Source organism: Falco punctatus, assembly GCF_963210335.1.
Source record: "Falco punctatus genome assembly, chromosome: 6".
Classification (NCBI taxonomy): Eukaryota; Metazoa; Chordata; class Aves; order Falconiformes; family Falconidae; genus Falco; species Falco punctatus.
In genome coordinates, this window is record NC_137585.1 from 61,961,383 (window position 1) to 61,987,435 (window position 26,053).

The 26,053-nt window shown below is 43.1% G+C and overlaps 1 protein-coding gene across 1 annotated transcript in view; it reads right to left on the bottom strand.

Annotated features, from left to right (window-relative positions):
* Positions 1-26,053, bottom strand: part of EXOC4 (exocyst complex component 4) — a 412,836-nt gene that overhangs the window by 24,284 nt on the left and 362,499 nt on the right. Inside the window, exons 15-17 of the mRNA XM_080393436.1 lie at positions 10,299-10,440; positions 7,391-7,569; positions 5,569-5,728 (exon numbers count right to left, since the gene is read on the bottom strand). Of these exons, the coding sequence (XP_080249562.1) occupies positions 5,569-5,728; positions 7,391-7,569; positions 10,299-10,440 (481 nt within the window). The remainder of the gene's footprint in view (positions 1-5,568; positions 5,729-7,390; positions 7,570-10,298; positions 10,441-26,053) is intronic.

Sequence of the window (26,053 nt, forward strand, 5' to 3'; positions counted from 1 at the left end):
AGCAGCTGCCACTGAATGAAGGGGATCCAGGCCAGGATCTATTGGACCTGGGGTTCAACACACACAAATCAAGCATAAAAAATGGCTCTCAAAAGAGCCTTCCCTTGACCAGCCAGATCCTCAGGCAGCCTGGGCACCAAGGCGGCAAACGCAGCCTGCTGCTTCTGTATTTATCAAGAATAAAATCAGAACGAGAAACAGTATTTGGCAATAAAAAAAGACTTCTTTCAGAGCACTGGGATATCTAAGCGCTCTCTAACGCACACTGCCTTCCCCCTCCCTCTGCAGCACCCAGTAGATGGCAGCAAGTCACCGCTTATTCCCCTGCCTGAGACAGCCTTGCACATTAAACAAGAGGCAGCAATCTCTCCCGCCCCTGTATAATTAAATAAACAAAATCCCCTGCCTGCCAGTCATAGGAGGATAGAAGCCCTGAAATGCTGAGCATCCGAACCAGAACTCCACCTTGAAATAAAGCACCCTCTGAAATCCTGCTGCCACCGTTCAGAGATTGTTCCTAGGGGTATTTTTCCGGTTCTCCCCATGCAAGTATCAGAGCCAGACAGGACAACCCTGCCATCTCCATGGATATTTGTTGAAAGCTATGGGCCTGCTAGCACTGGAAAATTGCAGCACAAGGGCATCTCTGCCTCTCATCGCTGACTGAGCTAGTCCTACACTCAGAGGGTCCAGATCCACTCTGCTACTGTGATTCACTCAAACTTACAAGCAAAACCAGGGTGCTTATTAGGTGCTGGAGCAGTGCTGAGGATGATCTGCTGCTTCACAAACCACGCTGATCTCTTCCCATCACACTGCCTAGCCCCATGTAGACATCTCAGCACCCTGACCCTGGCATCCAACCCAACCAATGATGTAGCAGTTGGACACTGGTTTGAAAGAAAGCTCAAGCTCCAGCTGCATCCTCCTTCATCTATACTCTCTTACCCTCCCCACCTAAAGACAGGTTTTAAGTAAAGGGTGTGTTTCCAGGACCCATTTAGAGTAACTGGTGTTAATTGTAACTGCTTCCTACAAATGCCCTGGCAGTTCTTAGTTTGAAACCGGTATGAGGCCTGGTGCCATTATCTCCTGACTACCTGCAGCTGGCTGTATGGGTGGAGGGAACATGTCTGCCCTGAGAATGTAAGAATACAAGCAAGTACATGTACATCATAGCCTCACAGGTGTCACCAGGAGAGCACAGACACAGAGGAACAAGGTCAGAGCAGCAGCTGCAGCTGTATTTTGCCAGGGAGTGGAAGCAAAGGTCATTCATTCCCTTTTATGAATAATACAAATTCAGGCAGCCCTTGTATACCAATAAGACACATTTGATCACAGGCATCTGAACTACATTTCAAGGGCTTATTCACAGCTGACCTATGAACAACCCTCTGACACGCTGATGGCTTCTCCCCATGCCTTCTCACTGGGGACTCCTCCAGGGTGGCTGGATCTGTGACAATGTAGGTGCCCCATCTACTATAAAGATGTGGTCAGAGCCAAAGGCCCTGGTCACGTCTTCAGCAGCAGGAAAAGATTCCTGGTCCACGCAGGGTGGATGGCCATAGCAACTGCTAACTTGAATGGTAGCAGCAGGGAAACCACCAATCTAACTCTTAGGTGTACAGATGCCTCTGGTTCACTATGCTACAAACCATTTAAGGGATGAAGGACACTTTCAGATCTAGTAATGATGAGTAGCACCACTCAAAACCTTTATCTCAGAGGTCAAAATGACACCGTGTTGTATGAAATGTTCACATTTCATCACTGGTCTCTCCCTTCCCCTTGCAACCACCTCAATTAACTTTCAAGAATAGGGCAATTTTATCACTGCTGTATGTCTAGGAAAGTTGGGGGGTTTTGTGTTGTTTTTTTTTTCCCCTGATGAAAAATGAACATCTATCAGTCGAATGATATTTTATTTAAGAATAAGTCTGAAGCAGAAACCCTGCCCTTTTTGATTACCTCTGATGAAAATTTCTGCATAAACATTCAAGCATAATTTCTGATGTGGATAGAGGGGGAGTAGGAAAGAAGGCACAAGGGAAAAGACCTGAACTGAATCCAAATTTGAAGCTGAATTTTATCCCTCTAATGCCACAAATCTAATTCTGGGTCTGAAACTTCCAAAATTTGGAGGTATTTGGAACTGCTGCTCAGTCCTAGACTTTGCAGTATATGCCTAGGTATTATACATGGGAAGAAAATACTGCTTTTTCTTTAATACAGTAGTGGATGCCCTAATGACTGACTGCATTTTTGCTGGCCTAGATACTGAAGACACATATAAGGGAAAAACCTATTAATATTTGCAGGAAATTTAGTAAATGCTACATATTCTTTTGCAACACCTCAGCAGTCGGAACCAGCCTATTTTACCCTTTCTTCAGTCAGTGGAGAAACTCCTTGCTAGAGCTTGCAAAACTTGGCAATTGATTTTTTTTTTCAATGGAAATGTGCTCTGGCTCTGCTTCACAATGCTCTGCTGAGAGCTTCCTTACCCTGCTGTACCTTGAACTGAGAATCTCAAAGCAGAACTCATTTGAAACAAATTTCCCCCTTGCCATGGTACTACTCCCAAAGCAGCAAATCCTGCTGTTGTCATCTGCGGTTTACAGATCTTTTGAAAAATGTGATTTAAACAGCAACAGTCTCACCAGAACCAATGAGTGTTACTTGAGTTAAGATTTTGCTGTGAATCCTCTACATGATTTTGGCTTCAGAGAAAGGTCTTCCGGCTCCGGCTTCCCCGGCTGGGGTTTCTACTGCTTAAGTCACTGAGACAGAAGAAAGGGGATGCCCAGTGCTCTTTGAGGCCCATAGAAAGCACTGAAGAATATATCAAAAGTAAAAAAAAAAAAAAAAAAGCGCAAAACCAAACCCAAAATCAAAAGCACGACACCCAGGAAAATCTTGGAAGTCATCTGGCCCTTTCTCAAATGGTCCAGTCTTTCCTATAAACTTGAGCTCATCAGACTTTAAATGCATTCATTTTCAGAAAATGACCACACAGGACCTGTTCCAGACTTAAAGCTTAACATATAAAAAGTGATCATATGAAGAGTGATGTATTGATCGTTAATTGTGTCTAATTGCTTCTTGAACCCTGAGTGTCACACTCTCACAGAAAAAGAAATATCAAGAGGACAAGGCAGCAACAGGGGCAGTGAACTGACTGTCCAGGGGAAGCATAAGCCAGTCAGCTTCAGATGAGGCTTAAATCCAACCTGGAGGGCAAAAAGCTCCTTAAATGCCTGAGAAAATCTATTTTCCTGTGTGTGTGAAGAAAACACTAAAAATCCTATTGTCTTTCCCTGATCAAAGGAGCCCATGACTTCTAATCGTATTCCTTAAATAAACTGGAGTAAATGATTAATTATTTTGCACAAGGGCAAATGCAAAGACCAGTGATGGGGCAGTGAATCCCAAGCTGGGTTACACTCACTCCAGAAATATTCTTTCCCATTCAGTAACAATCACCCGGTTCCCTGGAGAAGGGAAGCAAGGAGGGGATATACTCCAGTTACTAGGAGGTGCAGGGGGTAAGGAAGAGCAGGCGAGTATTTCTCCATCAGCTCTGCCACTACTCCCATACATGAAATAACCACTCGCTCTCCTTTTCTCATCTTTAAAAAGGCAGAACTGATAGTTAGCTACTGTGCAAAGTATTTATAGATTCCTATATGAGCTATATCACAGAAGTACAAATCACTTTTATCCTACATTGATGTTATTTTATGCTTTCTAGGGGTGAACTGTTACGTTTATTTTATAGTTTGAATAGACCTCAGTAACTGCAGTCCCTGGGGTAATATGAGAACTTGCTCGGGTAATTGTAAATTCAGGTGAGCAGGGCAAGGTTTGGATGCACGAGATGCCTAGTTTATGTAAAAGGAGAATCTGGATAATAAGTATTCAGGAGTCATCTGAAGAACAGAAGAATAAAACATACTCTCTAGATCACAGAAACCTGCCCCAAAAGAAAAAGGGAAGTGATACAGTCATGAAAGCTAAAAAGAAATGTTGAATTTACATTATGGGGATAAATCTGCCTCACAGGTACCACAAAGCAGCTGATGCTGCTGTGCAGAAAGCTAAGGTGTCTCCTCTGAGCTCCACAGCTCTCAATGATGGTACTCTGCAGCTCCAACGGTGCAGAAGACCTATTTGCCATGTAACTCATATATGAAGAAGGCTGGTATGCGTTTGATGTTGTGACAACTTCTGCTCTGACACATCACACGCTTTACCTCCTCACCCTTCCTTTCAAATTCCACATCAAATTGTGCAGCACTGATTCAGAACTCCATGGCTATTCAGCACTTACCACAAAGACCTCTCCAGAACACAGCCAGCCACACCGTGCCAGCCTCCAGCAGCACTGGGTCTGCATTTCATTATTTGGGTGCCAGCTGTTGCCAGCACATGCTCAAGCTCTGTTTTGCCTGCCAAAAAACAGGGCTAATTTATTTAGCATTTCAACAGATCAGGGAAAAAATATTAAAAAAAGGAAAGACTGAATTTGGGAACTCTATTCCTTGGAGAGTTAAGTGGATCTTTCTCTCTTCCCCTCCTCCAGGCCTCAGCATTCATAACTTTCCCATGTCAATGTTATTATGAAGAAACTAATTCAATAATGAGATCATTCCCCATATGAGAACCCAAGTAAATGAAGCACTCAGTCATACGTGCCCTCCCTCATCTGAGGAAGTTGTGCTTCTCTGGTAATTCATTCTCCAAGAGCAATGGCAAAATGATGACACCAACTATTTCCAGTGTTTCTGGTGGGTCGTATCCAAGTGTACACAGAACTCTTGTCATTTGATCTACATGCCTTAATTTGCAAGTTCGAGACTTTGGCTATTTCTTGGGCTCAGCTGCCTGTCGCTGCACTGGCTGTTGCCACAGAAGATCAGCCATAGTCTGCACCCTAGATCCATGCGCAAAACACACACCGTTTAGTATTTGCTCTTATCTGTTCGCTAATTCCTCAAAGAATCCCCCTTTTGTGAATAAAGCGTCAAGATGGCTGAGAAACTTGCAGGGGATCCATCATGTCTAGTTTTGGTTTTATTTTGCTATTACTACTATTTCAAGAGCAACAGAACTGGAAGGCAGACCACACCTGGCATCCCTGCGGTTCACACACACAGTTTCTGTGAGAAATTAAAAGTTTAAGCCTTCAATAATCCAAAGTATTACTTACCTGGGCATGAATCTAGGCCCCAGATTCATCCAGTTTGAGTTCCACCCATGACCTACACCTAGAAGCTCTTCCTTGCCTGGGTTTTGGTCTTAGGAGAGCCACATCAACAGGAAGCCCCTACACAGACTTTGGTGGGACCCTGACTTTGAGCTCATGCTAAGCTCAAGTGCTCTGTGTTGCTCTGAATGTTACTCAACAAGGGGGGGAAATGAATATTATAATTAAGACTTCTATGGGTTTAACTTGATATCCATCCAGTTGCGCACACGAGTGGTGCAACTTCTGGAAGGAGCTACCTCTGTACATGCGGACCTCAAAATAGTAACAAACACAACATGGGGTGCTCTGCTCACCTTGCGAAGTCCAGGTCAGCCTCACGTGACATGGTGATGTTTGTCAGGTTTTGCTGGAGGATGAAGATGTTCCTACACATTTTCTTGATGCCAGATTCACTGATGCGCTTGAAGTAGTGGGCACCGTTGATAAGAATGCAGGAAATAAGGTGGCCCAAACCTGCAAGGGTGAGGGGGGAAACAAACAATAAAATCACAGGAGGAAGATATTTATTGACAATAATTCATCTTAAAACCAATGAATGAGCACTGTTAAGTGGTACATGTGAGTTGGAACAGGAGATACACTGGACTGTATCTTGAAACAGCCCTCTGTACTGTCCCTGTATATTTTAAGAGAACTTTCCACAAGGTTTCCTTCTTTAGAAAAAATATTAAACTGCCCCAAAACACTACGAACACTCAAAGTTGCATTATCATAGACACTGATACTTCCACAGCACTTCCAGATTTATAATGAGGCTTTGCAAGATGTCCCTTTCAGTTCCCCTCTCTGGGCAGAGCAATGGACCACTACCGCTCCTAAAAAATCATAGTATTTTAATCTGTTATCAAAGGTGGTATTTTTCCCTGGTAAACTCACAGTCTGCAAGAGCAGAAATTAACTGCTTTTCAATGTGCTTGATGTGCAGCCTCTCTCTGATGAGTCCTGAACAGTTTCTTGTGTCTGAATAATGTCTCCGTCCTTCCTCTGCTACTGAAGGACACAGCCGGCTGCTAAAAGTCACAGCCACCCCGAAAAGGATGTATCCATTCACGTGGCATTACAAAGAGCAAAAACTCCAGCCTGATTCCCTCAGTACACAGGTCTGTACCGGACTAGATGTCAATTAAAAGTCTGAATTAAGAAAATATGTTCACGTATAGGTAACCATCATGGGGTATATATAAATCCCAAAACTGGGCTTAAGAGGTGCCTATATTTCATGAAGACCATGTGTATGCCTTTCAACTTCATAACTTAGCAAGATGGGAAAGGTCCCCATGGCTCTGTGTGGAGTCATTTCACTCTCCTTGAACAGACACATTAGACCTGAGCTGTAAGGGGAGCTCTACAATGTGCTGGTGACTGCTCAGTTGGCGACGGATTCACACAGCTCAGAAGATATCTGATTAAAAAACGCTCCAGCAGTAGCTACATGGGTTTGTGGAGGGACATACCCAGATACTGAAAGCCACCTCCAGGACTGGTAAGCAGTGGCCAAAATAAGGCTATGTAGGCTTGCAAAGCCTTCATCCCTGCTGATATGTTATATTGGGCAATTGGCACCTCTCCAGTTCCTACCTTCTCCTGACTGAACACCACCGCATTAAAAAAAAAAAAAAGTATCCTGGCACGCAGGCAAGAGAACTGTGTGAACACCACAAATAAATACAGAGGAGGTGAACCAAAACGTGATTTATATTCTCCAAGGTAATCACGACAGATGAGACATCAGAAGAGCTAATGTTCTCTAAATTTAATTTTAGAAATGGAATAACTACACTTCGGGTAGGAACTGCGCCATAATAGAGCTGTGCTTGTAATACATACACATGCCCTATGGCTTCCTGAGGAAGAACTGCCCTGCATGTACATCAGCTTAGTGCCTTCCTGCTCAGCACAGGCCCATTCTCCTATTCAGCCAGATACGTTCAGACATGGTATGGAGGCAACAGGGGTTTTGAGTGCCCTGTGTTTGTATGAGTCTCACTTACCAATCTGCTGTAGGTGGTAAAAGTGCCACAGCCTGCCTTACCCCAAAAAGGGATATTGTTGAGCTTTGGGATGAGAATGAAAAATCATTTCATAAGAACCAAACTCTTATGGTAAATGCCTGACCTTCGAAGATATACTGGAACTTGTGCTGCTGAAGGCTGGCGCTCATGGCTTCCTCGATAGCACTGATGTCCTTATTGAGCCGGACAACGAGGGGGTCATAGTCCATACTCTCCACGTTGGCGACGATAGCATAGTTCCCTTGTTTAGCCAGTGGGATCAGGTAGTGAAAGCAATGAACTCTGCGAGACAGAAATATTCCAATGCAACAACCCCAATGTTAAAATATCGGTGGATATGCAAAGTGTTGCCTCCTCATTTTCCTTCTAATGTTCAAGATACTAAAAAATAACAACAATTTTAAGAAATGGGTGGCTATGTCTGCATTAAATGCATTCTCCTCTTGCCATTGTCCCGTCTTGAGAGGTGAATACAAGGGACCATTCATTAACAGATTCAACCTACATCATCCCAGTAAAATGCCAAGTGTCTTTTCACAAGGTTCTCCGATCTCACACATGCTGGTTCAGCAGCACCTCAATACCGATGCTCAAATAAGAACTACTTCTACACACCATGAAGACCTAGTAGCAGTTATAAATGGCAGGACAGAGCCAGGGGACATGAAACAATAATTAGCAGGCCAAGGTTGTGCCTATTCCCAAGCTATTGCAACTTTTTTCTTTTCTGTGCAGCTGCCTAGTAGGGTCATACACAATGTGCTTGGGCATCATCCCTCCATCGAAGGAGAAATTCTGTACATTCAAATCACCTATCTGCAAAAAAATGGAATTATGAAATTTATCTCGAACTTATAGAGGAAAGTGCTATATCCATCAAAGTCGATAACAAAAATTCTACTTTTGTAATTCCTTTGTTTCACCCACATCACTCAGTGGGGACAGGAGGTTTGTTGGGTTCTTCTGAATTTCACCTGTCAGGGAAACATGGCCAAATTACAGCCTGGGTGAAATATCCCTTGCATTCGAAGCATAGCTCAGCATCAGCACACTGAGACAGAAAGTTCACACCATACTGACCCAAGCAGCAGGGAGTTATGTTGTGGTGGGAGAAGCTGTGATGGTATGCCCTGGCTTTCATGTCCCCTGTCCTCCTGGAAAACATCCTTGAGGTGGCCTTCACAAGCAAGTTCAATTTAGGGCAATTCCAAGAGTAAAAATAAAACATCTTTTTATACTTTGCAGTGCCTGCTCCTATGTAATTCTACATAGGGGTTTTATAGGAAAATACCATAACAGACGTTAAGTGATCTAAAACTCCACGGTTATTTGTAACAAAAGAAATGGTTAATGATCTGAATGTGCCAAAAGGCTTTGTTTAAGGAAGCAGATATAAATCCAAGGAGCAGCATCTCAGTGACTGCTGTCTTCAGGTTATGCCCACATGGTACTGAAGGAGAAGAAGCTGACACCAGGCTGGTGCCAACCTGCATCTGGCAAAGCTGTGAATGAACTGGGGGCCCTAAGGGAGGAGAAAGGGGGGGATAACTGCATCATCTCAAATTAGCTTTGCTGTTTGGTGGTGTTTTCTTAGACTGCACCTGCAACAGCAAGAGGCCAGATGAATTCCCAGACTCTTTACAAATGTGCTCTGAGTGCCTGCTCAAAGCACAGAATTTCTATGAATGAATACACATTGTACTATGCACCTTGGAAATGGCATTGATCGAGGGAACTGTTGTAGGAAGTTGCAGAGAAACCTGCTAGTAAAGGCTGTCAGAGGGACTGGGATTTTAATCTGTTACTGCAGGTGGCTGCAAATGCAGAGTGATGAATGCAAGGAAGCACCCATCCCACTGGGCATTTTCGTGGTTTTAGTCTCTCTCTTTCTCAATCCTTTCCACCTGCTGCACAGAGTAACACGGTTTGGTGTATTTACAGCATCAAAGTGGGGCTCCTGTTAGAAGCACTAGATGAGGTGGGCAACAGTCTGCTCTAAAACGACATGATTTTTTTTCCTGAATTACATTTGCACTTAATTTTGCTTAACCCAAATGTGATGGAAAGCCACAGAGGACTGAGGCCAGAAACACCTTCAGGCTGATGCCCATACCAGGAATCCAGCTACCTTGGGCATCACCTCGTATTACACCACAGCTGGAAAACTGCTGCATTTCCATACGTTAACAATCTTTTCCTCAAATCCTTCAAAGCCCAGCTCATCTGTGATGCCTGCAATCAAGTGGCCAGCAGATGATGGATAGCAGGTTGAAGGACTGCTGACAATAACTAATGTGTATTTTTTTTTAAAGCTTCATACCGACTTCACCAGAGCTCTGCCTATGTAGACAAGGACACAATATGGCTCAGGATATGTCACAGCAGAACAAACTGATGATCCATCAAGTCTCATTGCCTGTCACTGGCCCCCACTTCTATTTGATGCTTCAGAGAAAAGGGAAGCAATGGAAATACACCTGGCCGATTCAATGCGTAAGGGAAAAATGTCTTCCCAGCCCCAGACTGGACAGTTGGCAGGCTGAAGAAAGGGATTTGCTGCCTTTGATCTTTGCATGTGAAGTCAGAGACATCATAAAATTATCCATCCCTTCAAAAAAATCCAGCTGGTTTCCCAGTTTCTGTTAATATTTGAAAAAGTAGTAAGAAAAGCTTCTATTTGCAATCCAAAGCATAGCGGCTAATAAATGTGCCTGTTACACCATTAAAACATCACTGTGTAATTTTCTAAGGACAAAGCCCCTCAAACCCCACATTCTTCCTAGTCTGTGACACACAAGACACAGACCTCCCTAGGAAATTCCACTTTCAGTATCCTGTCTTTGTTCCACATTTTGCCATCTGTGGTGATGGGATCTTGCATTTCTGGACTGACCTTTGATGCTACAGCAGGCAACTATATCTGTCTCAGATGCTGTAGTATGTACTCTGGACACAATCTTAACCTATAGCCTCCTGAGTGCACCTGCAATACTCAAATTCAGGGCTTCTACCTGACTTCCAAATGCAGAACCAGCAGGCAGCGGTCAGCCATCTCTTGAAAAGACCTGGCCAGCTCACTCAAGGTTTGCAGAATCTGCTCGGATGCAGGAAGGTGCTCCATACTGGCATGGCTGTCCTGGCCAGGAGACATGGCTAGCAAGAGAAGACAGTATAAATCAGTAACATACTTCATCAATACTGCTCAGCTTTAGCAACCACAGCATCTTGTCTGTTTCCATCCTAAGTATGTGTGTTTTCTCCCACCTGTGGCTGAGCAATAAGGTCTACAATTTGGGAGTGTATGAAGAAACAAACTGCTTCTGCAATTGATTAAACTCCAAAGTGAATCTGAGGGGTTTAATCAACCACTAGAATACATTTGCTTGGGAAGATACTGGTCTGTGACGAGTATTTCTGTAGCTGTAGAATCCAGGAACATTTATCTTGCTTTGCTCAGAATGAGAACAGAGCTGCTCAGGAGCCAAAGCATGGCACCAACATGAAAGATGTCATTTTTGGTCACCATAGACATCCCATGTAATCTCAAGTGATGGCTGCCCCCATCCCTTCAGAGGCATCTGGGAGGCCTTCTTCATTCTTGTTAATAAAACACAGTTCTTAGGCATTTAAAAAGCAGGCAACACACGTGAGTTGGTCATGGACCAACTGTTTCCCTCCCATGAGACGTCTTTTAAAAAACCTTGAGTTTACCTCAACCATGCGAGCATCACCTCTCTTGGAGAGGTGTCAATGCAGCTATAACTCTGCAGCCTTCATCCCTTAATATTTTATCAAAGTGTTTGAACCCTGAACCGTCTCCCCTGCAACAAAAATTGCTGCCACTCGAGCTAAAGAAGCAGCTTCACTAACAAGATTAACACACTGTTATCATATATTCCGCCCTAATTAGAGAAATCGTATCCCAAATATCTGAGTTCAAGTCTATTCAAGCGGCACTTCGGAAATGACTTCCTGCATAGGGTGATTAGCAATGTTTGAAATCAGGCAGCCCTGCTTAGACAACTTCTACTTGAATTAAATAATGAGACTGCAAGGGATCTCCTGGATCATCAAGTCCAGTCCCCACAAGTCCTATGTCCCGTGGCCTTGAGTATAAACTTGTGTGCCATATTAAATTTGTTCAGATTTCTACCCTTGCTAACTCCTTCAAAACATCACCTCCCTAACAGTGAAGTTCAAAGTCTGGGATTTAATTTCCAGCCTAAACTTATTCACGACGTTTCATAATTGGTTCTCCATACACCAGCATTATTCTTTGCCTTACAGAGTTCTCCATCTCTGACATCCCAACATAATTGATTAGGTTGGAAAAGACCTTTAACATCACCGAGTCTAACCGTTAACCCAGCACTGCCAAGCCCACCACCGAACCATGTCCCACACCCCACGTCTACACATCTTTTAAGTACTTCTAGGGATGGTGATTCCACCACTTCCCTGGGCAGCCTGTTCTGATGCCTGACAAAAGCAACTCTCTGCACCCCTTCTGGTTTCAGTTAATTTGCCTTGAGCACAGGTAACCAGAACCGCATGCTGTGTTTGAGCTGTAACTGGTGCCACAAAGGGACTAGAGCTTTCCTGTCTCCCCTGGGAGTACTCTTTTGCTCTGCCGTATCTGCTTTTCTTATGGTTGCTTCACATTTTCAGCTCGGAGTTGTTCTGTGATAAACCTGAACAATGGAGGTGTGTTATCTGCTGGCTTTAAGAAACATCTCCTCTCTCATACTAATGTTAGTTACACGGTAAGCACTTAGCCAGATGCAAACGCAACTCTGCACAGAAAGGATTTGTACATCATCAAGGAACTGTTGACAATAAACTTTCATTTTGATGGAGACTGATTAAGTAAATGTCACTTGCCGCTGTTTGTACAGCCGAAGACCTGCTTTGAAAGAAGAACCTATGCCGAGCTTTGGACTCACTCCTAAAATTAAATACACCTTCAGCTCTAGTCTGAAAGGAAAAAAGGCAAGAAAATGAGATAAAAAGCCCCAACCTATTTTGTGCAAAACAAACTGAAACAGAGGTAAACATACAAGACAGAACTGTACAGTTAAAGGAGTGCGATAAAGCAAAAGGAAAAGATTGCACACAGCAAAGTACCTAATTGTGCATCTAAATGTACTGTGAATTAAACCAGCGAGAAGCATGCACGGGTGAAGCCATGTAAAACATGGCTCCTGGAAGTAGCCTCCTTCAGCAACTCTGCCACAATATTTATTAAATAATTTTTTTAACCAAGGAACACGGTAAAGAAACTCATAGCCTGGCAAATACTGCTGAAAATAATTAACTGGCCTGGAGCGTAAAAAAGAAATAAGGAGGGAAAGTGACAATCCACCCAGTATGAATAACAAGGATGTCTCCTCCCTAGCACACCCTGACACTCCTCCAAGCCTCTCTACTCACTAAGGTCTCTCCCACAAAGAAAATGAAATCATCAGCGAGGGCATGATGGGCTTATTTACACAGCCTCTAATTTCCAGATAACGGTGTTAAGAAATGATCCTCGGAAGGCACTTTGGAAGAGCTGTTTGTCCAGCTGCCACCCACCTTCCAGCTGTGAGACCTCCAAGTGACATTTGTTTCCCTGGAGGGTAGCAGGACTTGTGGCTCAGGATCAGGTCTAGGCATGCTTATTTAGTCACAGTAAGAGCAGGAAGCCTCACCTTTATTGGGGGGCTGGGGGGGGGGAATATATTTTTAGTCAAAAATCCTACATTTTGAGAAGTTTCTATCAGCCTCACTCTTGGAGATGGACTTGCTGCAAGAATCATCCCTCTTTGGCAGCGCTGGGGCTGCAGCCTCTGGTTTGATCATGCCAGCTCGCTCCAGTGATGCTTCTCTGCAAGCAGTGGAGATGGATGGACCCATTATCCAAAATGCAATAGTCAGCTAATTTCTGCAGTGGAGAGATACACGCACAATTTTTCTACTCTCCAGAATTAATTTATAGCAATTTAAGTGAAGCTGTAACTGTATTTGTCAGTGGAGATAAGAGGAGGAGGAGGGAGATGGGGACAATCTGCTCCTTATTTAAAGCCAGAGCACTGAAGTCCTTCTGGGTGTTCAGAACTGCTGTGGCGGGGAGGAGGGTCCATTGCTGGATCGGGGGGTGCATACCAATTTCTCCCATGCACTATGAGGACACCAAAGTGTACTTTTGCTTTTCAAGACCAAAGGAAGCCTTTCAGAGCCCATCAATTTTCCTTTCTCCTTCTTTGGACATCCAGAAAGTATTCACAGCCAACAAGAATATCCCATTTCTTTTAAGTGTCACTCAAGACAGTTTTACTCCATCATCCCTGGCAACACAAACCCACAGAAGGAGCTGTAGCAGAAAAAAAAAAAAAAAAAAAAAAAAAAAAAAAAATTAGGAAAAAATAATCAGAGCCTAAATTACTAAAAGGCCTTGAATAAAAAATGTAATTTGGAGTTGGCCAGTTCTATGGACAATGGGAGATCCTGCATTGCACAGTTAACCCACCACAGCACACTCTGAGCTCTCTGCCCAAAGAGAGAGGTATTTCCGACCAAAATACTGGAAAAGCTAAACAGCAGATCAGCATCCATCCACTCTTCCCCTTCTGCTCCTTCATAACCTACCTACACCAAGTTGAACATGAGTGCTCCTGGCCAGCAAAATACCCAACAGCTCGGTAAGCAGTGGCCATCACCTTGCTCCCTTGGGCCTTATCATCTTGCAGCCTTAACAGATGAATTTCATTTGTCTTAAGTGAGCTTCCCGTGACGCTGGATAACAGTTACGGTTTTGTTTGGGATTTCTTCTAGTTTGCTGTAAGCACAGCCAAGATATCTCACTCCAAGGAGAAGGAATGTTTCATTCCAGCAAACCTGAGAAAAATAAACTTAACACACTCGTTGTCACCAATGATTTCAATCATTTTGCAATTCAATGCTGCGCTGGTGCCTCTTGACAGATTGTGCCTTGTAAATCGATGGATGTAAATTACCAGACCTCTGGAATATTAAACAAAACCTGCCGCGTTGCCCATAAACAAACCTCTGTAACCAATCAAGGTCTACAATAGCACATCTTGCCTGCTCCCTGCTTGAGCAGAGTGACTGCTAACAGATTTGAATGATTTAATAGCGCACAGAGAAAAATCAATCTAAGGTTACAGGCTCTGCCTTGGCTCTGGTGCAACCTGAACCTGAGAAATAAACCTCCAACATGCTCAGGCTTTGCATAGCACTATGCACATTTGCTTTACAGGGGAAATGGGAAAGGCTCACTGAGAAATTTTACAAGTCTGCTGGAGAAAAAAACCTCCTATTTGGAAAAGACATGCAGTATGAAACGCTTGCGGTGCCCCACAGGTAACATTAGGGACCAGTTCACAGCTTTAAAAATTTTAATTTCTTACTCCCTTCCTCTCTAGAAGAGGAAACTCTACAAATAATTGTAAATACACACACAGAAAGGGAAATTTGTTATGGGTTACATGCTGGACCACACCTTTAGAGACTCAGGGTTAACTTTTCTCTCTGCTGGAGACTTCTCTGCAGATCTCATGCACTGCTTTCTCCTGTGCTTTAGTTCCTGGCATGTAAAACCTGGATAATGTGGTTTTATCCATCACTGCCATCCAAGCTGACTCTTGAGTTTCCACGTCTCCTGTTCCTACAGCTTTTAGCATCATGAGGTGATGATGCCACTGGGAGACAAAATCACTACTCTAACATCAACAAGAAAGAAGATTATCTGGTTATTTAAAGGAAAAAGCATTAGGTGAAGTTGGGCAGAATTAGATATGTGACTATGTGGGGTTTTTAAAGAGAGTTAGACTATGGCACTACAGTATGCACATTAGATACAACATGAAGGACTTATTTTGGTGAGATTTCTGAAGACAGACATATGCCAGGAGACCTCTGTCTTTCGAAACCACACAGCAGAAGGAACCTAATATTTTTTAAAATAGGTCACCATGAAAAAACCACCTCTCTCTGTTAAACCATGTTGCGACAATCTGGGCCAGAACCAAGTAAAGGAAAGCTGCAGCTATAGTGATGCTGGTGAACAAGGGCTTTGTGAGGTGACAAGCAAGGGCTTTGCAAGGTGACAGGTACATTGCCAAGATGCCCACAGCCTCACTGCAAGTTGACACAAGTGGCATGGAGCATCGCCTCCATGTAGCTGTATGGGGATGGCTGCATTCAGCTGCAGGAGCTGGGAGGTATGTTAGAACTTGCTGGAGATTAAGAAGCCTAAATAACCAAAAAGAACCAGACAAAGCAAATCAACTCAAATGATTTTCTCTCTGTGGGGATAAATACCAGGACCCTGCTCTCAAGCCACTTTCCTTTTTTGTGGTTACATATCTTTCCTCCCACTTTGATCTCTCACCACTCTTGAGATGTTGTCTCGATCTAATTTAGAGCTTAAGCTCTCTGAGGAGCAGGGAACTTCTCTTTTTATCCTCTTGCAAAGCACTGTGCACACCTGTGGTGCTTGAGAAATAATGAACAACAACAACTATATGCAACCCATATGGCCACTTGGACTGGTTTCTCACTGCAGGAGTATTATTTGAAGCTCTAAGGCATAGATCACTCACTGCCTACCTCCAAATTGGTCTGTTTGGAGATCTCAGAGCTGCAGTTTTATAGAAAAGAGCTGGAATGAGCCATGAAATCTGGAACTGGATTTTGATTCTCCCAAAGTTCAAGAGATTCATTTCAGAGCTACAGGAATCAGGAACCAATGTTAGATTTTGGGTTTGACATCCTCCCCCTTCCTTTTCAGAATTGTGAACCTTTGGGCCTCTTAGATATGGCTGAATACTTAGAATATTTATGCAGATATTACTGCATTGCTCCTTTTACCTACACTGTTTTCTTTGTAAATTTTAAATATAGAGAAAAAAAAATCAATAAGAGCAATGACATCTCCCAAGACTTCCAAGATCATGGAATCATAGAATGGTCTGCACTGGAAGGGACCTTTAAAAGCCATCTAGTCCAACCTCAATGTATCTGGCACCTAACACTTTGATTTTTGATGTCAGCTGTCATCTTCACACAGGCTCCAAACTGGAAGGCAGTTCCCTAGCCCATGCTAGCCTAGCTGGCAAGGACGGTGACTGCACATCAGTGCTCTGACCTTCTGACTTCCACAGTGACTGGTAAGATTAACTCTTGAGTCCAAGACAAGCTTGTCTCTGTGGCCAGTTGTCTTTACAGACAAGTGAAGGACCCGATAAGCAGAGGTGATGAGAGTCAGTGCCTACCTAAGCCAAGCACTGAGTCTCCCATGCAATAGCTGCAACCATCCTCCTTGACTCTGACCCCTGCAAAGCTCTTAGATGTGGAGAACGTTTATCATGCACATGCGGGCTGAGCGCACAGCTGACCATATCAATTGATAGAGAAACACAGGAGAGAACAGGGATTCTTGTTAAAACCAAACAAATGCCAAGAAAGGACATACTTTAAGAGGTCAGGATGTTTCTAACAAGAGATGGGAGAATGGAATTATCTAAATACTCAGCATTGGTCTGGCTCAACTTTTACTGGGATCAATGGCAAAACCACTCACTGGTGCTGTGAGGCAAAGGTATGCCAACACTGAAAGGACAAGCAGAAGTAAAGAGAAAACAAGCTCAGGAAGAGTTTCTCATTATTATTACTCATAGAAAATTACTAGTAATGAATCCTGTTCTTTAGTAGAGGCAACCAGGACTGTATGGGAAGATACTTAAGGAAGGGATTTTCCCTTGCAAATCTTGAGGTTCTGAGGAGGATGGAGAAGGAAGGAGAACTTCTGACCAAAAGCTGTGAAAGGCAAGACATAACTGAAGGCTGACATTCCATGCCTCTCTGCCCATCACTCTGTGCTAAAATTCCAGTGTGGGAGAGGGGACAAGGCAGCATGCTGGAAAAAAGCATCATGACCCCATTTGCGATGAGTGATGATAAGCAGGCTGGGTTGCAGTCTCCATCAGTTCGGTAAACACTAATGATGAGGAGAGCACAGACTGTCGCTGGTGATAAAGAACAGGCTAAACACTCTATTAGTTTTTCATTTTGTGAATTACTGTTTTTTATGGCGTGTGTACACTCGCTAGTTAATGAATTGTCTCGTTAGAGCTGCCTGTGGAGTTTCTGGTCTGCCTCTGCTGGCAGGCATAAATTTCACAAGAAAATTAGCACTTTTAAAAAGGCAATAACTCCTCTAAAAGTGGTTTGTTTTCCATTACTTTTTGCAAATATGCAGCCTCAGGAAAAGGATTATCAGGGGGAACAAAGATGTCTCCGAGCTAGAGGGGTAGGGAAGAAGTATGGTGGGAGGTTCTAGCTCTATCATACGATAAGCCACTGGAAGGTCTGGTTGCTCAACACTTTTCTTTAAGCACTTCGCATTCAGGTCTGGAAAAAATCTGAATGTAAACAAAAAGAATGCACAACCTCTTGGTTCATTTATAAAACTCTGAAGAGCAGGTTTTCTTCACTGAAGGATGCAAAATTGTGCAGGTGCAGCTAAGAGCAGGAGAGCTGTCACAGTTGACGACTTTCAGTCTGGAAGGATCTCTTCGGCAAGTCCAGAGTTTGCTGTTTCAGTGCTTCTCAACTGCAAAAACTATTCTGTGTTAAATTTTTCTGGTTTTACTTATTTATAAGGTAACTTTCCCCTTCCTACTTCTCTCAGAAATATTATTTCTTGGTCTGAATTCTATTAGCTCAGAAGTGACTTGATTTAGAAAGCTTAGTAAAAACCATACATCTGCAATGGAAAGTGTTTTTTGCCTGTTCAGTGTTTCCCACCCTTCTCTGTGCTTGGTCAGCCAGAATTAGCCACGTGCTTCACCTAATTTTCATTAAAGATGGCAAAACCACAGCTTCAGCGAAGTCAACGGAGACACTTCCATCAATCGACACAGAGCCAAACTGATTTCTTTACCCATTTGTCACTAGTTTCAATAGGCAGAGAAGACCTTTTATAAACTGTCAACATTTGTGAATGAATGAGCAAAAATGAATGGAAGGAAAACAGAAAACCTGAAGGCCAGATGCTTTGTTCAAGGCAGTGTTTCCTCAGAGCTGATGGAGATAATTTTAGCTCAACTGTTAATAAAGAATGCTTCACAGCATTCAGCATAAACATGTACGTATCATCAAAATAATGATACTTTAATGGTATCTGACTCAGAGCACGCTGGCTGTGCCATTAACTCACTGGCGAGCACTAAGCAGGAATGCTGGGCATTTGTGAAAACTAGAGAAAAATCCACATAATGTGAATCAAGGCAGAGGGAAACAACAGGCATTTATGTACTGGCTTCACGGAAGACTCTCTACACTGCTCTTAGGATGTGTCCTACGTGAATTAAAATGATTAATTTTTTGGCAGCTAAACGCATAAGGATGATGAGCTTTGGCCACATGCTTGGATTAATATTAAATAAGTCCCCAAACCTACAAAGAGCTGTCAACCTGCACATAAGGCTTCCTCAGAAACAGAAAAGAAAAATCAGTGATTGGTATTAGAACACTTACAAAGCAGCATAACTGAATCTGGAACTAGAAAGTGAGGGATCAAGATGTTTTAAGGGAGGGATCAACTGAGCCAAGAAAGGGAGTGATGCTTAAAATCATCTGAGATTCCACTTAATTTCCCTTGCACACACAAGCATAAATTTAACTTCTTCCTTTCTTTCCTCAGAGTCCTCCATTGAGGCGGTATTGAGCTGTACCTTGGCAATAAATGCCCTCAAAACATCATTGCACAATTTCTCTGGGTAGACATCCAAAGAGGGACATATTCCCCAGGGACTTAAAACTCCCAGTCTACTGGACTTGCCAGAAGAGCAAGGACCAGTAGTCCTGAAGTCCTGAAATCAGTATCCTGATGCCCAGGAGCAAAACTGCTCTTCTTTGCAAGAGGCGGGGACAAGGTAAAGAAAGGTACTGAAAATAAATACAGTTCTGCAGAAACCTTAAGGATCCCTTTTTTTGACTGTTGACAATTAGATAAAAGTGTTTTGGAGGCTCTTTGTTTTTGATAGATTGGTTTGCAAAGCAAGAAGAGGAGCAGCAGAGAGGCTTGTGCTGGAAGACAAACAAGAATGAATGAGCCTTGTCCAGAAGGATATAGACTAAAGTGTCAATATGAATAGCCATGGAAACAACAAAGGGTTTTCAAATGTAGGCTGAAGGATGGGAAACACACAGAATCTACTCACAGGAAAAGAGACAAGCACAGAGATGACCTTAATGTCAGCAGGAACATCAGTTACATTTTGCATCAGCTGCATCAGACTCACAGTCTGATTTCTCCACAACTTCTGCTTATTTACTATTATGTGTCCCTGCGCATGGCAGGGGGGTTGGAAGCAGGTCCCTTGCCTTTAAGGTCCCTTCCAACCCAAACGATTCTGTGATTCTGTGATTTTCAAGAGTCACTTCCCCCAAGTCCCACACAAATACAGAATGACCCTATAGCCCATGCACCGTGGAGAATTGACTCACTGGTGACATCAATGATTGACCATACTTTTGGGCCCGCTCACCGAGTTTTGAAAATGATTTTGCCCCTTCCCCAGTGTGGTAAGCCATCACCTCTAACAAACCAAAGAGAGGCAGGTGGACTTACTGCTATTAATCTTTGACACCAATGAGTCATTTTCTTCAGAAGAGATCCTAACACATTGAACCAACTGGAGTGGAGAGCAAGCTCTTTGGAGTTATTTCCAGAAAAACCTTGATTTGCTGGTATTACTCGTGAGGGTTCCTCATTGTAAAATGGTTTGAAAGCACTGCTAATTAGGTCACTTATTTACATGACAGTCCCCTGCGTTTAAGGCTGGTGGGTGGGAGGAAAGAAAGATGGAACAAGAGTAATTAGTGTAATCATGACGATAAGCTAAGTGCTGACCCCACAGCACCAGATCAATACTGGGATTGCATCATGGTGGTGTGCCTATTCTGTGAGATAAAGAACCATAAATGCTGAGCATCCAGATCAGGAAAACAACATCTCATTTTCTAACCATTAAATATTTGATGTAAAGCATTGAGGCTGGGGAAAGCTGCAACCACTAATCCATAAGAACAGCTTCACTGCAGACATTCAAGGAAAAAAAAAAGGCGCTGAAAGGCACTAGGAGATCACTTTGACAAGAAAACAAGAACTTTCAGTTGTCTGATGACTGTATGGTTTCAGTCCCTGAGATTCAGTAAAGCAGACCCATTTTTTTTTTGCCAAAGTTATTAAAAAAAAAATCTCTTAATACTCAGGTTTGCCAAAACAGCTATTTTGTCTTCACAAGGTTAGCAGTTTTCTGCTGGTCTTGAAGGTTAGTCTTAACACTTTGCTGTCCCAAATAAATTTTCCATGGTTTCAATACTCCAAAACCCAACTCAGCTAAGATGGTACCAGCTGGACTCTCGTCTGCGGCCTAAATAGCTCTGCTCAGATCCTGGTCAGCTTCAGCTGGTGTTAAGAGACCAACAGACACAGCTTTGCTTTTGGATTCAAGACAATTTTGCTGAATTAGCACTTAAGAGGGGAAAAAAATAATCCCATTTTGATATCTTGGGTCAATCCATTCAATCTGGAGGCTCTCTGGGAGAAAACACATCCAACAGTATTGCTGATAGAGCTTTTATGAGCCTGTTATCAATGAACCCAAGAGCCAAGTCAAGATATCGATGGATATTTAATATTCCCTCTCAAAAGTCTTCTGAAAGGCCTCTGCACTCTGACACTGGTTCCCCCATTAGGCTTTTACCATTCAGTATGGAGTAACACCAGGTGACATGATGCATCTGCTGAACACATGGTCTAAATATTAGCTAGGAGTCTCCAGCCTGTTTGTAGCAGCTTTAACATAAATATGAGTACATTTGTAGCTTCTCTCAAAACTACAAATGGCAATTAGTCAGCAGGTGATCACAGATGGTTTGGTTTGGACTTCACAGGTCCACATTTTACTGTGGCTGAGGATGACAAAGCTTTCCTGTCGTTGCTCAAGGGGAGTCCCACCTGGGGAAATACATGACTCGAGGCAGGTATCTCATTTCTTGATTAAAAACCAGCCCCAAGCACGCATGGGCAATGGTGGGATTTGTAGCAGCGAGGAGATGACATTGGTCATCTCTGCAGCATCCCAGAGATGTCAATGCAGGAACAGGCTGAGCTGTGGGACTGACCAGAGGGAGCTGTGTGGATATGAGTCACAGCACTGCGGATAAGACGCCCAAGAAGATCTTTTCCTTTTGGCTTCCTGTGGTTCTCCTCCAAACCAACTATATCTGAATGAAGGTGTCCAAATCGTTTTGAACCAGCCGTTCCCAGACCAAATTAATACACTCCAGCCAGGTGCAGGGCTTGACATCCTGACCTTACTGCAGGACTACCCACATTCATGTGAACTTGTGGCCAACTCGGGATGGATGGGGTGAACTTGCGTTCATCTGTAAAACACATCGTAGACACAAACTGAGTTAATACGATCCTGATCAAACAGTTTGCAAGGCAGAGGTGGGAAGGACCACCCCAGGACACCAGATCTCCAATCAATGTGTGCACAGCTATAACATGGAAAAAGACATTATGGATAATCATACTATGAATGTTCAGAGCACCTAAGAAGGGGATCTAACTATGTTTTGAGCATTTGCAGAAGAGCACCAACTGTTCTATTAGTGGAACAGGAAAAAAAGCATTGGAAAATAGACTGCTTAAGCAGCTAAAATGGAAAGCTGTCATTTAGACTAAGTTATATTGAAGCAACAGATAACCATCAAATAATACAAGCACTCACGATTTATCTTTTAAAAGTTATTGGCAGATGTTTTGCATTTGTTAGAAATTTGCAGCTTTTCCTGTTTTAGAAAGCCATTTACTTTTGTTGCAATAATAAAGCAACAGCATTCACTAAGTCCTTCTCCTGCGTGAGGTCAGGCACATGTTGATCATCTTTAATCTGGCTTTTAAACAAGGTTCTCTATTAATAGATCTCTACAAAAAAAGTTCCCCATGAGCAATCAATACAGCAAGACGTGTTACAAGTTCAGTGACAGAAAAAAACCCCAAGCTCCAGCTTGAAGTATAGCCCCATTTCAGAGCTGAATTCAGTTCATTAGAAACACTGGGGTTAAACACAAAGACCCATCTAAGTTCACCACCGCTGTGTGGCCTGACTACAAAATGAAAGGCATCAATTTTACCACTGCATTGAGCCTGATTTTCATTTGTACCGAGACCCCTTTTCACCACTCTGTCAGCAGAAAGGGGCCTTAAAGTGACAGTAAATTATAGCTCCTTTACTCTGGCAAAGTGGTATAAAGGGGCTCCGCCATCAATTTAAAAAGGCATCGCTTTCTTGAGTGTTGCAGGATGCTTTCTATTAGCCATCAAAGCCTTTTTTAGTATGAGGAGGCTTACAAAGCCAGGCAAAAGGGGATGCTGACCCTCAGGGTGCAAAGTGGTCCAGGATAGTCTTATCCCATAATGGCCTTCACTAACCTTTTCAAAGTATTTTGAGATCCATGGTCAGAAAATGTGATGCAAATTCTCAGCATTACCATTAATAAGAGCCAGCCAGTGACAGATTGCTGCAGTATTTGTTAAAAAACTGTAGTACAAACCTTCCGCTGCCATCCCCACCCCCCTCCGATTTTGAAGTTGTAGCTTATCCAAACTGCTGCAAATCTGGAGGTGAAGTGCTGCTCATCTGTAGAAGAAGTGGTGAAGGTATCTTCCATTGCTCTTTGATTCTAGGGTGAAAGCATCCCTGAACAGTAGAAAATAACCTGCTTTGGAAGCACCCTGGATAAAGAAGTTAAGAAGCTGTACCTTTTAGATACTTCAGAAGGGGCAAACTGTCTCTGCACACACTGCAATGCCCCTAAATAAATCTCCTCATTTTATAACATCTTAAATAAACACACAGATCGAACAGCACCCTGATGGTGTTTGTAACTAGACCCAGCTGCCAGGAAAGAGCCACGCTTTTTTTGCAACGTAAACAGATGAAGCCGATGGCTCCTAAGCTTTATTATGTCCTCATTGTGATTTTACTTCTCAGCACTTCTGCAATTAAATCTGCCTGGTTTGCAACCCCACATGAGATTGAGGCCTCTAATTTGGAAATCACAGGATTACAGTATGATGTGGCAGTGGGAATTAAGAGCGCTACCAAAAATCATTGAGTTCCTGGGTAAAGCTTGTGCCAGTAACAAACTCCACGCTGGATTTTGTATGGTGCACAGTATGATTTCAATTGCTCAGATGGGTGACAAAAAGAAAGATAAGAATCCAATGGGAATGGACTTCCTTGGGAAGAACAAGAGTGATTTATCTCTCAATCTGCATATTGGCACCTGCATCACTTTGACATATTGACATCACTTAAACACCCTATTTACAGCTGCCACAGTGGGATTGGTGGCAGAGGCAGGGGCAGGAAGGCCATGGTCCTGCCTGGAGCTGTCTCTCCACCCCTCCTGGAATATGGCTCGTGTGAAAAGGGGAGGGAGAACTGGAAAGTCATGGTGTGCCAATGGTCTGTGCCAACCCCCCTTTGAAAAGGGAGCGTGGCATTTCCACATTTCTCATTAAACCCGCATGCAGCTGGCTTAACCAAACACCCTAATTAGCTCAGTGTCTAATGCAAATCACCAGAGCGGAGACTCAGCTCTGCCAGTGAGCAATTGCAGTTCGTGTCTGTGGAGTGAGAAGCAGGTAGCACAGAAACAGCTTCATCCTGTTTATTTTGCTGTGGGTACAGCTTTGCTGACAGCAGCAGGGTTAAGATGTCCTCAAGGGCATGGCAGTCCCAGCGATGGGGTGAGCCCTCCGGAGAAGGTCTCCCATGCATCTCCTCTACTCCTGGGGTGCTTCCCCATAGGGAGGCAGGGTTGAGCTGCAGAGGTTAATTCCAAATGTGTACTTAGATTTTTCCTCAATTACTGAGAGTTTAACTTCTATTTTCTGCCACTGCAGACACAGGATAAGCCTGTTGTCTCGTTGAAGCCAGGTTTGTGTCAAAGACTTCGAATCTTTGCTTTCTAAGGAATCTTTGCTCCAGTGCCAACTTCCAAGGGAGACTGGGGGACAGGGAGGAGCTGGTATTGAAAGTCAAGAGCTGTCACAACTGACAAAGAAATCATTGGTTTAGGTCTGGTTTTAAAAAACAGTATGTTTTGAATCCTTCATGCTTTTGAAGCTCTTCTTCAAGAAAAAGGGTAAGCATGCATGCATGTGTGTGGTTTTCAGATACAGTAAGGTGCTCACCCAACTGCATGAACTCAGGACCTGGGGTGCTCAAAAAGCCAACAAACAGCCCACAATAAAAACACTCAAGAGTTTGTTTCCATTTGGGCCTTGATATCAATACCCCCCTGACCCAATGCTTCCTCTCAGGAGGCTTCTTGATGCACCTCCTTACTCTGACTAAATATTGAGCCTCAGGATCCATTTCTAAAAATTTTCTTTTCCTGGAGAAGACAATGACAGAGGAGGAGGTGTCTTTCTTGACACTATTGCTGGAGTCCTATTTTTCTAGATAAAACTGCTGAGGTACTAAAATGGTATTATTCTTCATCAAGGACAAGAAAGAGAAAGCACACGCAGCAAGTGAACATGGTACACTAAGCACATCTTTGGGTGGATACAAGAGTATCTACTGATCTACAAACATATGTGGACACATGGTACACATACAAAAGCTTTCTTACAGTAAGCCATCTAGAAGAGATAGACAATTGTGGTTTATGTCAGGCTATGAGAAAGTAATTTCAAACTCAATGTTTAAGCCAGCCAGTCATTAAGTGCTGACTACAACAACCTGGAAGTCACAAGATGCCAGCAGCTGGCTGAATTTGAAAGGTTATCCACAACTCAGTAAGCTAATGGCTAATCTTTCACCTTCCTACCTACACACAGCATGCAACCATCTTAAAAATGTAAAGAACGTCCCAACTCCTTCATTGTGAATAATAATTCCTTCTTTGTAAAATATTCAGAGGGCTTCAGAAGGCTGAAGCTCTGGCAAGGGAATATCTGCATATAACAAGGCAGAGAAGCAGGAGAGGAAGAGAAGAGGAAACCCTTCTTCCATTTTCATATAAAAACGATTTAAAATTTACTTGACTTCCTCAGTTAATTTGTCTTCTTCCAGAAACTTTAATCCTTCAATGCTTATTGTTAAAAAGAAGTTTATATTCCCTCAAAAGACAAGAGCAAAAGAAAATGACTTTGTCATATCTGACTGGTTTGGAAAATATAAAATCCAATTCTGAAGGAGTGCAGATAAGGGAAGAGCTATGGAAGAGTCATCAGCTTAGCAAACACTAAATAATGAAGAATGCAGAGACTGCCCAGCATGATAAAACACTCTATTAGCAAGACTGGTTTTAAATGAGTGATGATTGTGGCACATTCACAGCAAAAGGTTATTGAATTTTTATCTCTAGGAAGGGGACAATTGACAACCTAACCAAAAAGCCACCAACAGGTAGTCCCCTTTTTAGGATTTCCCCAAACATGTCCATATTTGCCCAACTCCACCCTGTGGTTTCTGAATACCTCTAGCTATGCTATTATATATGCTATAAAGTTGGTTTACAGCCAAGGAAGCTTTGCTGGAAAAGCTACCAACTTTCTACAGAAAAGAATACAGGGCCACCACCACTATGTCATGGACTTGTTGGAGATTACGGTATTTCTGGCACTGCACAGAAAATTCTCATCCCAGTCACTCACCAAGTGCTTTGA